Source organism: Artibeus jamaicensis, unplaced genomic scaffold, assembly GCF_021234435.1.
Source record: "Artibeus jamaicensis isolate MK-2021 breed Jamaican fruit bat unplaced genomic scaffold, CSHL_Jam_final contig_490, whole genome shotgun sequence".
Classification (NCBI taxonomy): domain Eukaryota; kingdom Metazoa; phylum Chordata; class Mammalia; order Chiroptera; family Phyllostomidae; genus Artibeus; species Artibeus jamaicensis.
The window spans coordinates 20,382,338-20,400,396 of record NW_026521861.1 but is presented as its reverse complement, the minus strand read 5'-3'; the positions used below and the strand labels follow the sequence as shown (position 1 = coordinate 20,400,396).

General features: G+C 57.9%; 1 protein-coding gene across 10 annotated transcripts in view; it reads right to left on the bottom strand.

The window, feature by feature from the left end:
* Positions 1–1,310: 1,310 nt before the first annotated feature.
* Positions 1,311–18,059, bottom strand: part of PTPRE (protein tyrosine phosphatase receptor type E) — a 113,934-nt gene continuing 97,185 nt past the window's right edge. For 9 of the 10 annotated variants that reach the window (XM_037159090.2, XM_037159093.2, XM_037159092.2 and 6 more), the window contains 14 exons: positions 17,361–17,437; positions 16,680–16,716; positions 16,142–16,239; positions 12,680–12,799; positions 11,211–11,374; positions 9,714–9,849; positions 9,284–9,433; positions 8,978–9,071; positions 7,907–7,983; positions 7,150–7,284; positions 6,460–6,585; positions 5,435–5,601; positions 4,326–4,461; positions 1,311–4,066 (listed from right to left, as the gene is read on the bottom strand). In XM_037159090.2, the coding sequence (XP_037014985.2) occupies positions 3,992–4,066; positions 4,326–4,461; positions 5,435–5,601; positions 6,460–6,585; positions 7,150–7,284; positions 7,907–7,983; positions 8,978–9,071; positions 9,284–9,433; positions 9,714–9,849; positions 11,211–11,374; positions 12,680–12,799; positions 16,142–16,239; positions 16,680–16,716; positions 17,361–17,437 (1,592 nt within the window). In that variant the 3' untranslated portion in view covers positions 1,311–3,991. The remainder of the gene's footprint in view (positions 4,067–4,325; positions 4,462–5,434; positions 5,602–6,459; positions 6,586–7,149; positions 7,285–7,906; positions 7,984–8,977; positions 9,072–9,283; positions 9,434–9,713; positions 9,850–11,210; positions 11,375–12,679; positions 12,800–16,141; positions 16,240–16,679; positions 16,717–17,360; positions 17,438–18,059) is intronic. The other variant, XM_053668422.1, reaches the window with a different exon arrangement.

The window sequence follows — 18,059 nt, the reverse complement described above, 5'->3', positions numbered from 1 at the left end:
GGTGCAATATCGAAGCCACGCACAGAAAAGTTGCCCTTCACTGCGTGCCCACAGACCTGAAAGTGCTCGTTAACAAAACCTTCAGGTTCAAGGCGAGCCGAAAGTCCCCCAGAGTGAGCGCACCTTTCCACCCTCGCTGGCACGGTGTTTCCAGAGCGAGTTGGGTTTCTGAGTCTGGGTTAGACCCCTTTGAGGGCCACGGGGCATTGGAAAAGGGCCCCACGGGACGGGTGCAGCCTTCACTTGGGCCACTTTGGAGAGAACGGGCAGCAGAAATGAGCACCTGTCGCTGCAGGGCTGGCTGATGTCCCGGAGCCTCTGTCCGGGTGACATCCCTCTGGGCAGTTCTCAGGACACGGAACTCCTTTTGCTGCTTTGCGTTCAGATTTCCCATGATCTGCCTGGCAGCCTCCACTCGACGGGCCAGCCCACTCCTGCCTCCCTGCCTTCAGCAAGACCCGCCCCCAACACGCACTCACACATATGCACATACACATGCCTGCTTACACCCATGCGTGTACACCACGCAGACCTCCTGAGGCTGCCGCTCTCTCCTGTCGGTCTAGTGGGCTAGTCCCTCTCCCCTGCCCACCACCTCAGGGTATGTACCTCCAGTTCCCCAGCTGGACTGAGCCCACCTAGAGCAGAGGGGACCACTTACATCAGGGAAAGGTAGACACGAAGAAAACTAACTAGGGCTCACAGGAGCAAATGGCATTTCACTGTGGGCACTTTTTTGGAGAGGGGAGTGAAAGGTTTTCAATCATTTTAGCAAACATAACAAAGCTCACAAAACTATTTAAATGAGTATAGCAAATAATAAAAGCATATGTTTCCATCCCTCGGTGGGTCTGGGATCCCCAAAAGGAAGCTGGTGTGGGGTCAGTTGGGAGGCGAGTGCGGGGGACACCGTGGAGCGAGCTAGGGGGGCCAGAACTGTAGGCTGAAGGGCTGTCAGGTTTTGGGGGGGGGGGGATAGAAATGTGCAAGGGCCTTCTGACTGTCCCTGGCTGCACACTAACACGTGGTCGCCGTCCTTGCAGATCTGAGACACCCCTGCTCCAAGCTCAGGTTCCTGCCTGAGGCGGGTTAGGGCTCCGAACACTCGGGCCTGAAGCTGAGCCCTGGGCCCTGTGCCCACCCACACTGAGGGACTGTTCCTACGCCCTCTCTGAACCCAACTAGAGAAGTCCTAAAATTAATAGTCTCTATAAATCAGCGTTTACCTCCTAATGAGCGTCTTGTCTAAAAGGACTTAAGGCACAGGCATGAAATGAGATTTCCTCCAAGAAAGAGACGCAGGCTGGAAGTGAAAGTGAAGATTTATCCTTGCATCTGAATGGTAGACCTCGCCATTTGCATATACAAAGAATTCAGCAACATTCACTGGCATTACAATCAGAGCAAGATCAAGTTATAAATGTAGTAAAAGAAAGCGTGACAGGTGAAATTGAGAACATACAGAGGTTGCACATAAATTAAACACGACTCTGGTAGACAAAAGTATCAGTAATCAGACATTTAAACAGAACACATGGGGTGTCTCCAAATGCTGAAATGGAGGTCGGGCTCACTTTGAAAAGTTTTTAAAAACACGAAGATGCCTCTTCAAACACTGGTGCGCACTCTTCATCAGCACGTGGAGAGTAAACGGAGTCACATGGTGACCGAAAAAGCACGCAGATCAGAACGGCAGTCTTCCGATCGCTATTTGGCCTTGGAGTACAACTGCATGCAACGTGGACAGATGCGAGGGGACTGAGGTCAGGGAGGCGCTGTCTTATGTGCAGTGGACTTTGACAGGAAGGGACAAGAGCTCTGAGTCCGGGCTGCACGGGGGCCTTGGGTGAGTGTTGGCAGGGGCCACGAGGCTGCAGGTTCAGGGCTTCCCTGAAAGGGAGGGGGCTGTCCCCGCCGGGGCATGGAGCCCGTGTCTAAGGGACGGTGGCCTCTGCTTTAACTGCGACTGGAAGGGCCAAACGGGGCACCAGGACACTGCAGTGGACACAGGGGACGGCTCAAGGGGGCAGAGACTGCATCAGTGGGGTACTTCCTCGAGGGTGCACCGAGAAGGTCTTGGTCTCCACCCCAGGGAGGCCATGGAGACCAGGACAGGGTGTGGGAGATTCTGATGAAGGCTGGTATATCTGGACCCAAATCTGTGCCCTTCAACTTTGACCAGGACCCCTCAAATAAATGACTAGTGGCCTTCACCACAACCAGCCGGTTCTGTTTCTAGGTGCTGAACAGAAAGTTCCGCTGTCTCCCTTCCCCTTTAGTCAAAGAAAGCCTCCAAGTTCAGGATTTTAACAACGAAAGCAAATGGGTCAATGAGCTTGTCTCACAAAGCTCCCTCATTTTCCTCTCAGACCCAGGTGCGGACGCACCACACCGGGGAGGAAGGATCACGCTCAGCCAGCTGGGAGTGCCCGACCCAGGGCTTCAGCCCAGTGTTGTGCTTTTGTCTTTCCACCTGTGCGTCTGCTCGGGCCCTTGGCCGGGGGGAGGAGAGGGGGGGAGGCAGAAGCCAGATTGCCTGGGCGCCTGACCCTAGAACCCCAGCCTAGCCTGGGGCGCACGCCGCTCACAGCAATGAGCAGAAAGAAACAGTGCAATCCGTTTTCAGGGGAAATGTCAAATAAGTCCTTTGTATGTCTTTTCAAAAGCAAATAATGCACCAAAAATGCACACATGAAATGCTTTCGGCAGCTTGGACCAGGTGTCTTCTTTTTACATTGTGCTCGCCTGCCAGGTGGGAACAGCCAGAGAAAGGTCACTGCTACTAACCGAAGCGTTTCTGCATCCGCCCCTCCCCCCGCCCATTTTCCACCCGGCAAGCCGATTCTGCACGGCAGTCCGATCTATCCAGTGTGCAAGGTCTCAGCAGTGTTTCCATCCAAAAATAAGTTTGCCTTTAGATGAAGGAATTTTCTTTAATTAAATATTGAGGAGCGGGACTTTTAAAAAACCGTATAAATCTAGACTCAAAGATTTCTTTTCGTACAAACAGTCTTAGCTTTTACAAGAGGTTTTAAAGAACCAGAACACCTCTGGGAAAGTTGCTGGCGTCGTTGCCTGTGGTCCTGTGTTCTACCAAGCGTGTGCCCCTTGCCTCTGTGGGTGTCAGACTCTGGGCTTTATTCGAACATTTGGGACGGGAATGGATTGAGGTCGAGCGCTGCGACACCTCCCAAACGGCGTGGGGCAGCTGTGGCCAATGAGAGGGGAGGGAGAAATGCAGTTGGTTTGACTCTCCATAGGTTTCACCTGAGTCACGCGTACAGCCAGACAGCAGATGGCGCTGTGGGCGGGCCGCTCCGCGACTGCTTCAGCTGCCCCCAAAGCGGTGGGTGGACAGGACCCCTGGTGTCTCCTGTCACCTAGCCACGGTGGCAGGGGCACGGCCGCGGATAAATGCATATTTAAGTCTCACTTTGTCGCCACCAACTGCTCTGATGTGTTTTAGACCTGGACTCAGGTTGCAGTCTTCTTTGATTTTTCAAGTGGAAAGGCAAACCTCTATCTTCCGAAACTGTTTGCCTTTAAAACAAATACTGCTGCCCAGGGCTGTGGAAACCGGTGTTAAGAAAGTGAATTTCCAGCTGATTTCCGAGTTCCCAGCTGCTTTCTAATGGATGTCACGTTTAGTAGTCTACATAAGCACACTTGGCATAGTAAGATCTATAACACTTAGAGATCCTGAGTGTGAGAAATTAAATGATATGGGTCTAATGAGAAATTAAATAATTTACTGACATTAGCAGAAATATATATTTTATGGGATATTATTTGACCTTAATACATTATTCCAGTTTTTAAAGGGGGGTATTTAAGATGAAATGCCTTTATAAGCAGGTGGTCTTAAAGCATAATAACAAAATATATACAAAGAAATTAGAAAGGATATTAATGTCAACTATGAAATAAATTAACACGATTTGTACAAAATATACTGACCATTAAATTAAAAAATATTTTAAGGCAGAAGTTTTCATTTAAAATTAGCATAATCAGAAAATATATCAATAAAATCTTGTACCACTTTGTAGCAGAATTCATACTGTTCCTGAAAAAGAAGAACAAGAGTACATTAAAATAATATTTTTAAATGATCTGAATAATTTAATTAGGGGAAGTATTCGAAAGGAAGTCTGACTGTTTATTAAAATACTGTATACCCTTATGCATGCCAGCCTCCGCTACATAATTTAGTTTGCAGGCACATGAGAATTTCCGAAGGAATCTGTTTTCCCACATAATGTCAGCGGTTAGTTTCAACCTAGCGCATCTTTCCGGAAACATCCTTAGATCCCTGAGGTCCTTACCAAGGTTTGCACCATATGCGGCCTCTGAAGCCGTAAACTCTTCACGGCTTGGAACACGTCTAGCAGTCCCTCCGCCTTCACGCGCTCCAGGATGTTGCTGAGCGCGATGAATGTACCCGTTCGCCCGGCGCCCGCACTGCGGAGAGAAAGTGCTTAACGGCGGTGACGCGCCCGTCCCACCTATCAGCGCTGAGGCTGGTCGGCAAGAGGATGTGAAAGTGGATTTCGAAGGACCGTTTAATATGTAGCTTAGCTTTTCCCCGGGAGGTAGAGTCACAGAGCTCGTAAAGCGCCACCCAGTGACAGCGGACAGAGGTGTGGTGAGCGGGGTCCCGCCTAGTCGCAGGGTGGGAGCTGCTCTAACTACGCCCCATCTTCCTGGGGAATATCGTGGTTCTCAGAGTGGGGACCCCGGAGCAGCATCGCGCGCGGGGCGCTTGTTAGAATTGCAAACCCTCCCTGTTCAGGGCCAAGGAGAGGTAAGGCGGGCTGACTCCAAGGCTCCTGCCCCTGCAGGGGCCTGTCCCCGCATCTGCCCTGCGGACTCTTGTCCTTTGTACCTCTGGTGTCCGACTCGTTCTAAACTCCGTGTGGGTTTTGGGAGGCAGAACGGAACCCGAAGGAACTCATTTCTAGTAGATTCTAGGTGACCTGTACGAAGGTGCCTGCGACGGAAAACGGAGCCGTGTGCGCCACCTGCTGGCCAGGCCGCAAGTCTCAGGTGCAGACTTCGTGGCACCGGCTCCTTTTCCAGCGTCTCTGGGAAAAGGACGCGGAGCGGAGCCTCACCCTGAACCAGAACCGCCTTTCACCGCTGAGGCACCTGCCTTGAAATTCAGGAGTGGGTCTCTCCGAGCTGTGCTTGGGGATTTTTTGACGGTTTAAAAAGCACGAGGAAATGTGTGTTCGAATCATTTCCCAGCTCCTTCCACTAATGCATTCTGCATTTATGATAAGAGGGCATGTATGTAAAGTTAAGTGCGCATGTGTGCAAGAGAAGGTGAAAATACAGTCGGGAAATTCCGTCGCCGGCAGACGTGAACTGGGTGTGGTCTGCGCGGGCCCCAGCAGGGGGCGCTCATTCACAATGCGCCTGGACCGGGTCTCACCTGCAGTGCACGGTGATGGGGTGGTTGCCCGTCTGCTGCTGCTGCTTCTGCACGGCCGCAATGAGGTCGATCATGCCTTTGCCCTCTGCCGGGATCCCGATCTCGGGCCAGCCGTGGAAGTGGAACTGGCGAACCACGCGGGTCTGCTCCTCCTGGCGGGCCAGGGGCTGCGGGAAGAGAGGGCAGCTTAGTGGTGCTGGGTCGCTGCCCCTCTCTGCCTCGTTGGAGAGACTCAAGACAACACTTAGAGCTCTGCGGGGCTTTTGGCGCCACCTGGCCGCCCAAGGGTCCTGGCCAGGCTGTTGGAGACTGTGGTCCCCCGAAAGGAGGGGCTGGCAGGGTTCCTGAGTGGAGAGCAGGACCTCCAGAGGATGTCCCCCTGAACCCCCTTTATGTTATCCCCAGCAGTTGTGCTCGAGAGACCGAGGCCATCTCTTTCTTCAGGGGCTGGGGCCCTGTGCGTGCCGCCAAGGCTGGAGACCAGCAGAGTGCCAGTCTAGCTCCAGTCATTCTGTGACTGGCAGGGAGGGAACCAGCCTTCTGGGGAGCCCGGGCTCTGCTGTGCTGGCTGCCTCGAGCTCAGCCCCACGTCCCATAGACTCCCTTAGGCTCACGGGGCCCCACCCCCGATTTCCATCCTGGGAGCAGAGCCCAGGACCCAGTGGGCCCAGGGTGGCCAGGGGCTCTGAAAAGGCACCTGCCAGAGAGCATTTGGCGAGGCCCCTGTGGCTTCATCTGTCCCCTTTATTCCTCCTGGCCCCAGTCACTGTCATTTCTCCTGAGTGGGGAATGGGATGCCTCTTGGAGCCAGCCACTGTGCCCTCTCCCACACCCTTGTCCCCCAGCAAGGAGGCAGGTGACCTCGGAGGTCTGATTTTTATAGGTGATCTGCCCCTTGTCACCACACTGAGCTCTGATTACCAGCGTGGGGCTCCAGAAAGGGCCGGAGGAGCAGAGATGAGCAGGGCCCGAGGGGAGGCTGCTCCACACTCCAGCCACAGTTCTGGTCGCTGCGGCAGCAATACCTGGCGGCAGGTGACCAGGAAGTCGCGCACGCTGATGGCTTCAGAGAGGGTGTCACTCTTTATTTCAATCGTTATGTCCCCGTGAGTCACCGCGCCCTCTGCTGGCCAATACTGGTAGCACTTGTCCTTGGGGGGTAAGAGAAGGGTTTCAGCCTCCTAATGAACACTTTCCCACCAGCAGTTTAACTGCATGATGCAGAGTGGCTCTGGAGCCGAGTAACACACTCCTTCTGGGCGAGAAGAGGACACGATTCGAGTATGAATGCCTGGGAAGGCAGAGACGTGGGTGTTTGGAACCTTCACACGGGACAGAAGGGAGCTGGCAGAGAGGAGGGATTATTTCATACAGGGAGCTCGAAAACCTGCCTCTCTGAGACCCTGCACCCCTGCACGGGCTGATGCGAATGTCCAGCCCTCCTGGAGCTGGGCAGTAAACAACCCGCCCGGCCCCATAGGATCAGGCAGCAGAAGGTCGTAGAAGCAGAAAGTATCTTTTCACTTAGGGAACAGAAGGACTTAACAGCTAAGACCCCAAAGGAGCTGAGCACTGGTGACACAACAGACTGCCACGTCGGAAGCAACGTCCCTTCCTCAGCAAACACGAGAGACTGAAAGGCAGGCGGCTCGCAGTGAGGTGGGCGGGGCCCCAGGTGCGCACACGCCCCGAGGCCGGGCTGGGCAGCCCCTGACCTGCTCTCTCTCCTGGACCTCGGTGAGCATCACGATGGTGTGGCACTTCCACTCCCAGACCATCCTCCAGAAGTCCTCCACCGTGTGTGCCAGGGGCCCCTGGGTGGCGATGAAATAGTCCTTCTGTCGGTAGCCCTGCAAGTGGGAGCAGAGGTCACAGGCCGGCTCCAGGCTTCCGTGGCCCGGCCCACAGGCACCCACGTGCGGCGCCAGTCAGGATGCTCACTTCCTCTGAAAACTGACCCCTCACCCTTAGTCACCAACACATTTGCAGGTGTTCTGGGTAAGTTAGCATCATCCTTGTGCCAAGAACCCTGGGGGCAGATTTGGAGGAAGTGGCTGAAGTCCCAGTTCCTCCACCAGGCCCAGAGACCTTTGGCACAGTTTCTCATCTGCAAACAGAAGTCCTGAGGCAGATGTGCCTGTGCCTCTCTCCGCCCATCATACTGTTCTGCAGGTGTGTGTCAGAGGCCGAGCGGCCGGGAGAGAGAAACAGAGAGAGGAAGCACTGACACGTAACCGGTGGTAACAGACGTGGAAGAAAAATCACTACATATTAAAGGTGGAATGAAAAAACAGTGAATTACTTGCTGCTGTGTCTGTCTCCTCTACTTCCAAAGTCCATTATTCATTTTTTTTTAAAGCAAGTAATTCTAATGACATAGTTGGGATGTCTGCAGGCACGCCCAGCCTTGCTGACTGTGCGGAGGCCCGCCCCCGCCCCCTCACGCAGCACGGCCAGGGACATGGGACTCACGTCGATGAAGGACGCGTTGATGTAGTCCGTGTGCTCCTGGCCCCGCTTCATGGACAGGATCACGCGATTAAAGTCGTCTGCAAGGCAGCGCATCCTTGAGTTAGCGACACACTGTCCTGCCCTGCACATCTGAACTTGCGGCTGCAAGCCTCTGAGATGTGACACCTATTAATAAACCCCCTTTGCAAGGTCACCTCCTCGGAAGGGTTGACTTTGTGAAACGGGAATTAAAGCAGCACAGGGAGGCTGCGCTCGGTCAGGGAGGCTCTGAAGGTGATCCAGGCCCAGCTGTCACTCGTCATGAGTGGGGACGGTTCCCATCAAAAGCAGAGCATTGTGGGCACTGTGTTTAAGGGGAAAGAGGGAAGTGGCCAGGGGGGCCACCCAGAGTAGCTGACCGGGGGCCTCACGGCCATGACTCCAGAGTCCAATGCAGGGAAATCTCCTCATGAACAGCCCCCATGCCCTTTCTGCACATGGTGTGGCCTCCAAAACAAGTCTGTGTAAGGCCTTGCTGGCGTCCTGGGCTGGGGGTCCTTGGGTGTGGTGTCCACAGTGAGGCACCCCCACTTCTCAAGGTCAGCCCCTCCCTGCATTGCTCCTCTGACCACTGTGGTCCATCCATTGGCCCTCCTTCACCCAAGGGCCGGCCGGCATCGCGGCTCCAGCCCTGCCCAGGCCTGGCCCACCCCGAGGCCTTTTCCTGGAAGGTCTCAGCTGCGAGGGCTGGGCTAGGACAGCTGTTCTCCGTAGAGGGGGTGTCAGCCCTCCGCCCAGGCTTGGGGGACGATCTGATGAAATGCTGAAGCAACTTCCCACTTCCAGGAAGTCCCCTCCCATTGCTGAGCGCGTCACAAGCTGCCCGCCTGACACACGACTGCCAAGGTCACTTGCTGCTTCACTGGGGGTGTTCTGTCATCAGCACTTGACTGAGCCCTTAGCCCCGGGGGCCCAGCCCTTGGCCCTGGTTCATAGTGGTGGGAGGTGAGTGACTTCCCAGGGACTGGAGCGGCGGGGAACTGCCCCGCCCACCCCGCTGGGCGCTGAACCCCGAGGCCCGGGCCGCCTTACACGGGATGATCTGGATGACTCTGGCCTTCTTCATGTTCGCCGGCAGGTTGCCTGTCCTCATGTTCTCCTTCATGATCCGCACATTCGTCAGTTTCTGCAGTCAAAGGAGGACACAGCCACGCGGTCCAAAGGCTGACGCTCCTGGGCACCCGTCTCTTTCCCAGACTTCTCCTGGGTGCACGACCCCGCCCATGCCCGGCCCAGGGTGCTGCCCAGCTCCCAGAGTCTGTGCCCTCCCTCTGCAGCAGGTCTCAGAGGGCTTCTCTGGGGTTCGTCATCAGGGTGGCGTGGAGGGGGGACACTCACCCGGAACTCCTCCTCCAGCCCGACCTTGTTGAAGCGGCTGGCGCTGCCCTGTAGCGTCTGCAGGTGCTTCTCCAGGGAGGACACGTCCAGCTCTGTGTCCCCGTAGAGGTGGTACTCTAGCAAGGCCTGGTAGATGAACGTGTACTGGGTCTGCGGAGACATTGCAGGTGGCCCTGGCGATTGCCCCACAGCCCCAGCTCTGGGGGCCGGCGGGGGCTGGCGGGGGCCAGGGGCAAAAGTGACACTGATGGCCATTTACAGTGACCACTGATGGCCTTGCATAAAGACCACATGGCAGCCGCGTGACTGAGGACGGCACTATGCCCCATGCACCATTCCGTGACAGCCGATGTCGGGCTGCCAAGGCCTCTGGGTGGCTTTGTGAAGCTCCGGCCATGGTGAGCGGTGGGGCCAGGGACAGGGCACTCACGTCCGTCTGCACCATCTGCGGGCGCTGGTTGCGGATTCTCGCCACGAAGTCAAAGACGTCCACCTTCTGCTCGGCGTGCATCATGTCCATCATCGCGTCGATGACGATGAAGGTGCCCGTGCGGCCCACGCCCGCGCTTTGGGGAAAAAGAAAGATGCCGCATGCCAGTCACACCTCCCACACCCCCCAAAGCAAATGACAGGGCCTCAGAAGGTGCCTGCGTGTCTGGACAGAGGGAGGGGCACGCCTGCCCTTAGCGCGGAGGCTGACAACTCACTGAACTCGACCTTGCTTGGGTTACTAAAGAGCAAGTCTATGACGAGGCCAGCAGAGGGCGCCGCAATCTTAGCAAAAGGATCCAGGAAACTGTCAGAGGGCGGACCAGAGACCTTGGCAGCGGTGAGCCTGGCGTGAGGCTGTACCGATAAGTTTTCCTCCACGACCAAGCGTCGTCTGCACGTTAGGGCTGTGTAATCGGCTTTTAAAAAAAGAACTGCCACACCAAAGAGGCTTTTCCAGCTTTCTCACACGAGGCCCCGCCAGCCGGCCGGGTCACGCCCATGGGAGTGCCCGCGGCTCTCGGGCATCTTCGTTGGGGGGCTTTCGCATGGGGTGCCCGATGGGAGATTTCCTCCGGGGAGCTGCCCTCACTCGACTCCGGGTTCAGATTTCCTTCCCTCCCAACACCTGCTCGCGGGCCCCGCCCCTACTTCCCCGTCTCAGCCGAATCACAGACCCTGCTGCCGGCATTCCCCGCACGAATAGACCCCTGTTGCTGCACCGGCTGAGGCTGCGTGGCTGAACCAGGCTCCCTTGCCAGTCCCTGCAGACTGGTTCATGGCTTTGAATATAGGAAACTGATCTTTTTTTTTAATCCCCACCTGAGGACATTTGTTTCACTTTTTTTTTAGAAAAAAAAAAAAAGAATGTCTTTCCCGGGGGCCTTCTGAAACTGCTTCTGTGCACCTGAAGGAGTGACCCCAGCAGCAGCAGCCCCTCAGCCGACGCGAGGCCCAGGCCCCTCCCAGCTGTCCTTCCCATTCCTGACCAGGGGGCCGAGGAGACTGAGCGCAGACCCAGGTCCCAGCACAGACCCAGGTCCCAGCGCCGGCGGCTCTCCTGGCTGCTGTTTGCTTGCTGGGACCCTCGAGCCTCCCGTGCACCTCCATCAAGGCTTGGGGGGGGAGTCCTTGGGAAGTGTGGTCTCCATCCCTGCTCCCGGGGTAAGTCGAGGGACCCTGGGGGCTGTGAAGGGGAGGCCAGCTGCCAGTTCCCTGCCCACCATCAACTCGGGCCCCTTGGCTTGTGTCTGTTTTAGATATTGGGGTCCCCCTCACATGCCGTTGTAGAAAAGGTGCTGCTCCCACGGAATGTGCAGGGTGTGGGCTCTCTGGGCTGCGCCCAGTGTCTGCACGCTCCCATCTGCCCCTCTGCGCACACCGGTCGGCCCACCAGGGGCCGAGTGCTCCCGCTCGGCCAGCCGAGGCCCCGACGCACCTGCAGTGGACCACGATGGGCCCGGCGTGCGCGGGGTTGAGCGCCCTCACTTTCTTCAGGAACTTGAGCATCCCGATGGGGGTGAAAGGCACCCCGAAGTCAGGCCAGCTGGTGAAGTGTAGTTGGCACACGAGCCTCGGGGCTTTGCAGCCGTCGGGCAGCTGCTGCGGGAGAGAGGCGGAGATGTGCGGGCGCAGGCATCCCCGCTCGGACCCCCGCCCAGTCCTGGCAGCTGCAGACCTCCGGGCCCTGTCCATGGTGACGAGGCACCCCAGGCAGGGAAGCCCTCGGCCAGCTCTGGGCCCCCACCACAGCTGTGCACAAGGGCAGGGGGCAGAGCCCGCCGGCATCGGTCCCAGGACCAGGCCAGGGAGGCCCTGGGCAGCCAGCCGCATCCCGAAAGCCTGCCCAGGACTCCGGGGCCCCACGAGGAAGCGGGGTGGCCACCTTCTTTGCCTGGGGTCCTGTCATTACCCCCAGCACCCCTTCCACGCCCCAGTGTCTGGACTGGGGGGAAGAGAGGACACTGCTGGCCGACTTGCAGGAGACACCCAGACCCCCTCAGAGCCGCTTGGAGGTTGTCCCCAGAGCCCACGATGTGCCGCAGACCACAGTGGGTCTGGGGTGTGTGTGTGCATGCGCACACATGTGCAAATGCCTCTCATGTGTGCACACACAACTGCATCTGCACACCTGTTGTATCTGTGTGCATGCACACATGTGTGTTCTCTGTGTGTGCCCATGCCTGTGCTTACGTGGGTTCATGTGCACCTGTGTCTAGTGTGCATGCATGTGTGCAAGTGTCCGGGAGGCAGGCACTCAGGGGGCAGCCAGAACGGCAGGGCCCATCTTCCCGTTTTGCGCTGTGGCTTCTTGAAACCTCAGGCCCGAACTTGGCCGCCTAACGACACCGGTCGCCCGCCTTTCACTCCCGGTAACTCTACCTCCCGTTGCTGCTGTTTGTAACGCGCAGCCTCTGCTCTGTCTGCCTCGCGCAGACAGGCAGCCTTGCTGAACGGCCTTAAAACCCTTCGGGGGATAACCAGCAGGAAAGAATGAGGAAGTTTCGGAGGTAATTTTGAAACTGTTAAAAAAACGCTTTGCCTCGTGATTCCAGTGTGTGAAGTGGCCCTGTCACAGGGGGGACCCCACCCCCGGCTCTGCTGACCGCCTCGCTTCCCCCCCCCACAATGCCCCCGGGAGCCGGGAGTGTCCGGCACCGTGCAAGGACTCTCGGGCACCTCCCCCGTGGCCCCACATGCCTGGACCAGGGACACGGGTCTCGGTCCCCTTCCCACCCCGTCCTCCTCTGGCCTCAGCCCCCATGCAACAACAGCCGGGGGGGGCAAGGCTGGAGGGAGGGGCGCAGCTTTCCACGTTATGAATCACACCCCTGGGTTCACTCTGAAAACGCCCCCCCCCCCATGGAGAAGGACCTTCCCAGAGCGTCGGGCACGCCAGGCGCTCACCGACTGGACGCAGAACTTGCGGATGGTGTAGTCCACCAGCGCCGTGCAGTCCTCCACGCGCACCCGGATGTGTCCGTAGGTCCAGCAGCCCTGGTCCGGCCAGTACTGGCAGCACTTCTCCTGCACAGGGCAGTCGGACAGAGTGGGGCCGGTGGGCGTCTCTCATCGCCCCGTCGCCGTCCCCCACCGTCTCTGCGGGCGGGCCTCGCACACACCAGGTTCCGACCGCGCAGTGCTCGGGGCTGGGGGAGAGCTCAGGCGAGTCTGTGGTCGACCGGGAAACTGAGGCCACACAGAGCCGTGCGTCCCCAAACACTTCCGGTGGGTCTGGCAGGTGGCCCTGGCAGGTGGCCCTGTCCAGCTCGGCTCCTAAGTTCAGACCCGAGGGGCACCTCACCACTCTGCCGTCAAGGGCAACAAAGTCCTGCATTTCTCCAGGGAGGACGGAGCTGGTGCGGTCACGGCAGGCCACCCTGCCCGCCCGCCCTCCTACCTACAAAGGGCCCCCCACCAGCTCAGGCACCCAGCACCTAACCAGCAGTCAGCCCTCCTGAGCACGGGGACCCACGGAGGCAGAAGTTCTGCTCAACACCAGTCTCTGGGAGGCAGCAGCTTCCTAAACCTCGGACAGTTCACCCTGGAAACAGCCCACGGGGGTACAGCTAAGGGGTCAGTCACGAGGATTAATAATCGTACAACCCAGAAGGTGTTTTAGTGTTCGCCAGAGCCCAGAGCTTGTCCAGAACCCACAGGACAACGTCCCCTCCCTACGCCCTAAGCCCGGGCCCTGGGTGTCTCTGAAGTGGTCCCCAGAGAAGCAACCCCCCAAAGGTGCTGGTGTGGGACACTCTCGGCCTCCTGGGGGCCCCCTGCCCCCACAGCGGACGCGGCCCACCCTGCCCACCAGGCCATGAGACGGCTGCCTTTCACAACGCCCAGACAGGATGTTGAAGCCAGCGCGACCGCAGCAGAAGTGTGAGCATGAGGGAAAAGGGAACTCTATTGAGAAATGATTTAATGTGAAACAGGAGACAGGGGGTGCGGGAGCAGGCCCGCTCTGAGTCACAGGAGTGGAAAAATCCAGCGGGAGGTGTCTGAGTGACATCACACAGAAAACACCGGGCGACAGCTGCTGCCGCGTGGGGCCAGGGGAGGTGGGGGCAGGCTCCGGCCCCGCCCCCGCTGGGGCTCAGCTTGTTCCCCTTGCGCTGACAAGCCCTTTCCTCCCCCGCCCCAGCCAGGCCGGTCGTGGGGGCCCTGCCCCAGCATCCGCCCAGAGCACAGGCACCCTCCAGCCAGCTGTCCCCAGGAACCCCCAGCTCCTCCGGGGAGAGAGGCCAGCCTGGGCGGGACCCTCCTGGGCTCCGTCCCAGCTCCTTCGGCAGTAAAGCACAACCGGAAACAAGCGCGGTTTCCTGCTCAGCCCCGACAGTGGCTCTGGGGCAACTTCAGTGCCTCTCGGCTGCTCCACCCGGGTGCCCGCCCCAAACACCGCTGGGCTCAGGGTCCAGGGACGGTTACTGCCGTCTCAGAGGGCTGCCCTTCCCCTGAGCCTTGGCCGAGCTGCCTGGTTGGGCTGGGGACAGGCCAGCTCACCTGCTGTGGGGGAGTGACAGAGGCGGGGTCAGCCCCTCTGGGGCCTGGTGTCCAGCCTGGTGTCTCCTGCCCAGCTGGGCCTTTCTCTACGCCTGCTCCCACCACCGCAGCCGGGGCCTTCAGGCTAAAACGTTCTAGAACGGTCTCCCCACCTTTCACCAGTGTCCCTGCACTTCCCAGCCCTGCCTTCCTTCTGCAGCACGAGCTCATTTCACAAAACACAGTTCCCCAAGCCCCCGCCCCCTGCTCCCCCTGCCCCAGCCAGACCCTCAACCCCCTGGCCCAGCTCTCTGCTGCATTTCTAGCCATCCGGCCCTGGCGTGGGCACCCGAGCAGCGGTCGCAAAAGGACGCCCATCCCCCTGCCCCTCGTGCTTCTCCCAGGCTGGATTTGGTAAGATTCCTTCTAGTCTTTAGGGTCCAGCACCGGCACCGCCCCTAAGTGAGCACCATAGCTGGCACCCTGGCCACACCCCGGGGCTGCCGCCTCTGCCCTCCCCTCCTCCCCACTGCAGGAACCTGATAAGGCCGGTGGCGCTACAGGGCCTGGGTCCCTTTGCCCCAAGTGAAGGCCCCGCCTGGCTGGCTGGGCCTCTGGATGGAGCATGATGGCCCCCATCTCTCTCCATTACTGTTTCTGTCACCCCCTGAGAGTGCACATTTGCTTGCTTTCTGTCGGGTGCCGGCCCTTCCCAGTGGCTGTAAATTGCAGGAGGCGGGTGGCCCGCTGGCCAGCTGGCCAGCTGCTTACACCGCTGACCATGCAGGGCCAGGGCCGGGCCGAGGGCTTGCCTGTGGGGGAGGTGAACCTGCGTCCCTTGCTTCTTTTAGGCGGTTTCAGGTCCTCACAATGCATGTGACTTTTTGAATTAGAAACAGCTAATTAAATACATCGGAACGATAAGCTGGCATCTGCTCAATGCATCTTATTTTTCATACGCATTTGTCCAGTCTGGATGACAAGCAGGAAGTCACTCTTATTTATGGTCTGAGGCTCCGCACATCACACGCCCAACACAACGAACATCAGACATGCTGAGCCCCCCCCAGCCGGGCACGACCCTGGGACGAAAAAGAAAACCCTTCTGCCTTTGCCTCATTGTCTGCGACAGTGAGCTCTGCAGACGCAAGACGGGCCGCACCCCAACCCCGACGAGCTCCGGGGAGGCCAGGAGGGTGGACCCGAAAAGCTCGAGACCAAAAGTGACCACACAGGGCGAACATAAAAATCGCTAACTGTGACTGCGTCACCTTGACCGGAAGTCAGCCGGTCTGTCATCGTTTGGCGTCTGGATAACACACTCCTAGAATGTCAGTCATCTCCCCCTTCTCCCGGCCCCCCAGGGCATGAGACCAGGGACCCTCATTGTCACCTTGCCCCCCGAACACCTCTCTGAGTGCCGCAACATTAATTACAGACCGTACCCACCAACATGCAGAAGGTGTGTCTCCCCATTGTGCTTTTCGCCCCATCCCAGAGATCTCGCCGTCTCCCGCCTCCCGCCTCCCTAACCAACCGCCAATGGATTTTTTGTCTCCTCCTTTGATTCTAAAATAAGCTGCGAAATCAGCTTGGGACCGTTTTCTCAGTTCATTGAGGTTCTGCTTCCCAGCAAATTCATGAAAATGCTCGACAGGTTTGGACATTTCTTATGTCAACAGTTACTTCCAACACAGAATTATTTCAAGATAAAATGCTCTTGAGCCAGGGGGTGGTTTTTTCCCTTCTGCAGTGATAAGAAGGGAGAGGACTAGAAAAGGAAGCGGCGACACCGCTCCGCACGTGCGCGTGCACACGCGCACACATGCGCCCATTCCTTGCAGCGGCAGCGGTGGCAACGAGAAGCACCCCCAGCCCCTGACTCACCTCTTTCCTCTCCTTCAGGTTTGTCAACATGACAATGGTTGAAGATTTCTGTTCCCAGATCATCCGCCAGAAGTCATTCACTGTTTCCTGCTTAGGGCCTGTGAGTGCAGGAGGGCCTCGGCCTCAGGCACAGATTGGACTCGAAGGTCCCAGCCCCTTGGCCTTCGGGCCCTGGACCCCAGTTCCCCCCACCCCCCAGCTCCAAGGCACGAAAGGGCCGGTGGGGCCTGTTCACACCCCACAGAATTCCAGAGCCTCTGGGCTGGGAGGGACATGCCGGTCACCCCAGGCTCCCTGCTGCCCCCCCGGAGGTGGGTGGTCTGCAGGGAGCTAAGGCACGGCACCCAGGCAGGTGAGGGGGGTCGGCAGCTGCGTGTCCGAGTGGTTTGTGGCCACTCCGTGTTGGTGGGTCTCAGAGTGTCAGCCCCCGCTCCAGAAGCTGACCCAGCAATGGGTGTGTGTGAGTGTGACTGTGTGTGAGTATGAATGTGTGAGTGTGCGAGTGTGTGAGATGAGAAAGTCACAGGAGGGAGCTTACCTTGAGCTGCTATGAATTTATTCTTCTCTTTGTAACCCTAGAAAAATAAAATCAGGTTTATAATTTTCCCAAATTCTCTCTGCTGAAAAAGACCTTTTTACTGTCGTGGGGAAAGCCGTACACATCCGTGATGAAACGGCTGGAAAACTCACACAGGAAAGTAAGACCGCGTTCAGCAGGAACTGCGGGAATGACAGAGGCTGCTTCTGGGCGTCTCTCTCCAGCCTCTTTCTCTGTGGATGCCTCTGAGACGCACCCACAAGCAGGCACGCGGGCAGACGCCCATATTTGTGATTGGTGTATACGCACAAACTCTATTGTACTGCTGTGCTAATTTGGTAATTCACATTACGGATCTTTGAAGGATCAATTAAAATGGATTCGTCCTAATTCACCATGTGTGGCTTTACCACGCTTTATTTACTGGGTCCCTCCTGCTGTATGTTGTCAGCAATATAAATAAAGCTGTGGTGAACATTTGGAGGGCTTATGTTTCTAGAAAGTGAACCCCAGGACACAGACACTAGTGGGAAGGGTGTGGATGCAGCTGTGCCATCCGCGCTGTGGCCAAACTGCCCGGCACGGCTGTGCCAGTTCCCATTCCTGGAGCCGGACACACGGGTGCCCATGGGTCATGCGTGCTCGTCACGCTGGGCCGGGGCCGGGGTGACGGGGACTTACATCTATGTAGGAGGCGTTAATGTAGTCTGAACAGGGCGCTCCATCCACTTGGCTCAAAACCACCCTGGTGTGGTCATCTGTTTGGAAAGAGCAACACGGCATCAGGACAAGGGATCGTCACAGCCGCCACATACACTTCTACCTGCAGTGCTGAACTCCACAAAGGCATAGCTGGGTCTCCCCTGAAGGGCCCGAGGGACTCGGGCAGAGGCGAGAAGCTCAGTGCCTGGCGGAGGCTGCCTGCTGCCACCCGGACACCGGCCAGCAAAGCGGTGGCTGACGACTTCCGTGGGCCCCAGCGGGGCCTCGGTGCTGACCAGCGCAGGTGAGCTCAGGGGAGCTGCTGGGGTCACTCTCCCAGGCTCTCCGGAGGTGGGGGATGACTGCCAGACAAGCAGACATTGGGGCCTGGGGTTCAGGGCTGCAGCCCCCAGTTCTCATCCCTCAGGGCCGCCTCAGAGAGGAAGGTGTGCAGGACTCGCAGACTCCTGGGCTTGACGGGCCACCTGCCTGGGAGATTCCAGCCTGGGGACAAGCAGCTTCCCAGAGTGGGAGGAGCTGTGCATGAGTGTGGATGAGAGTGTGTGATGTGTGTGTGCAAGCACACGCTGGGGAGGTGCCCACCAGCCCCGTTACGGCCTCGGTGGGTCTGTGTCTCTCTGCCTCCAGGGCCTCACTCCCCACCAGGAACATCAGACA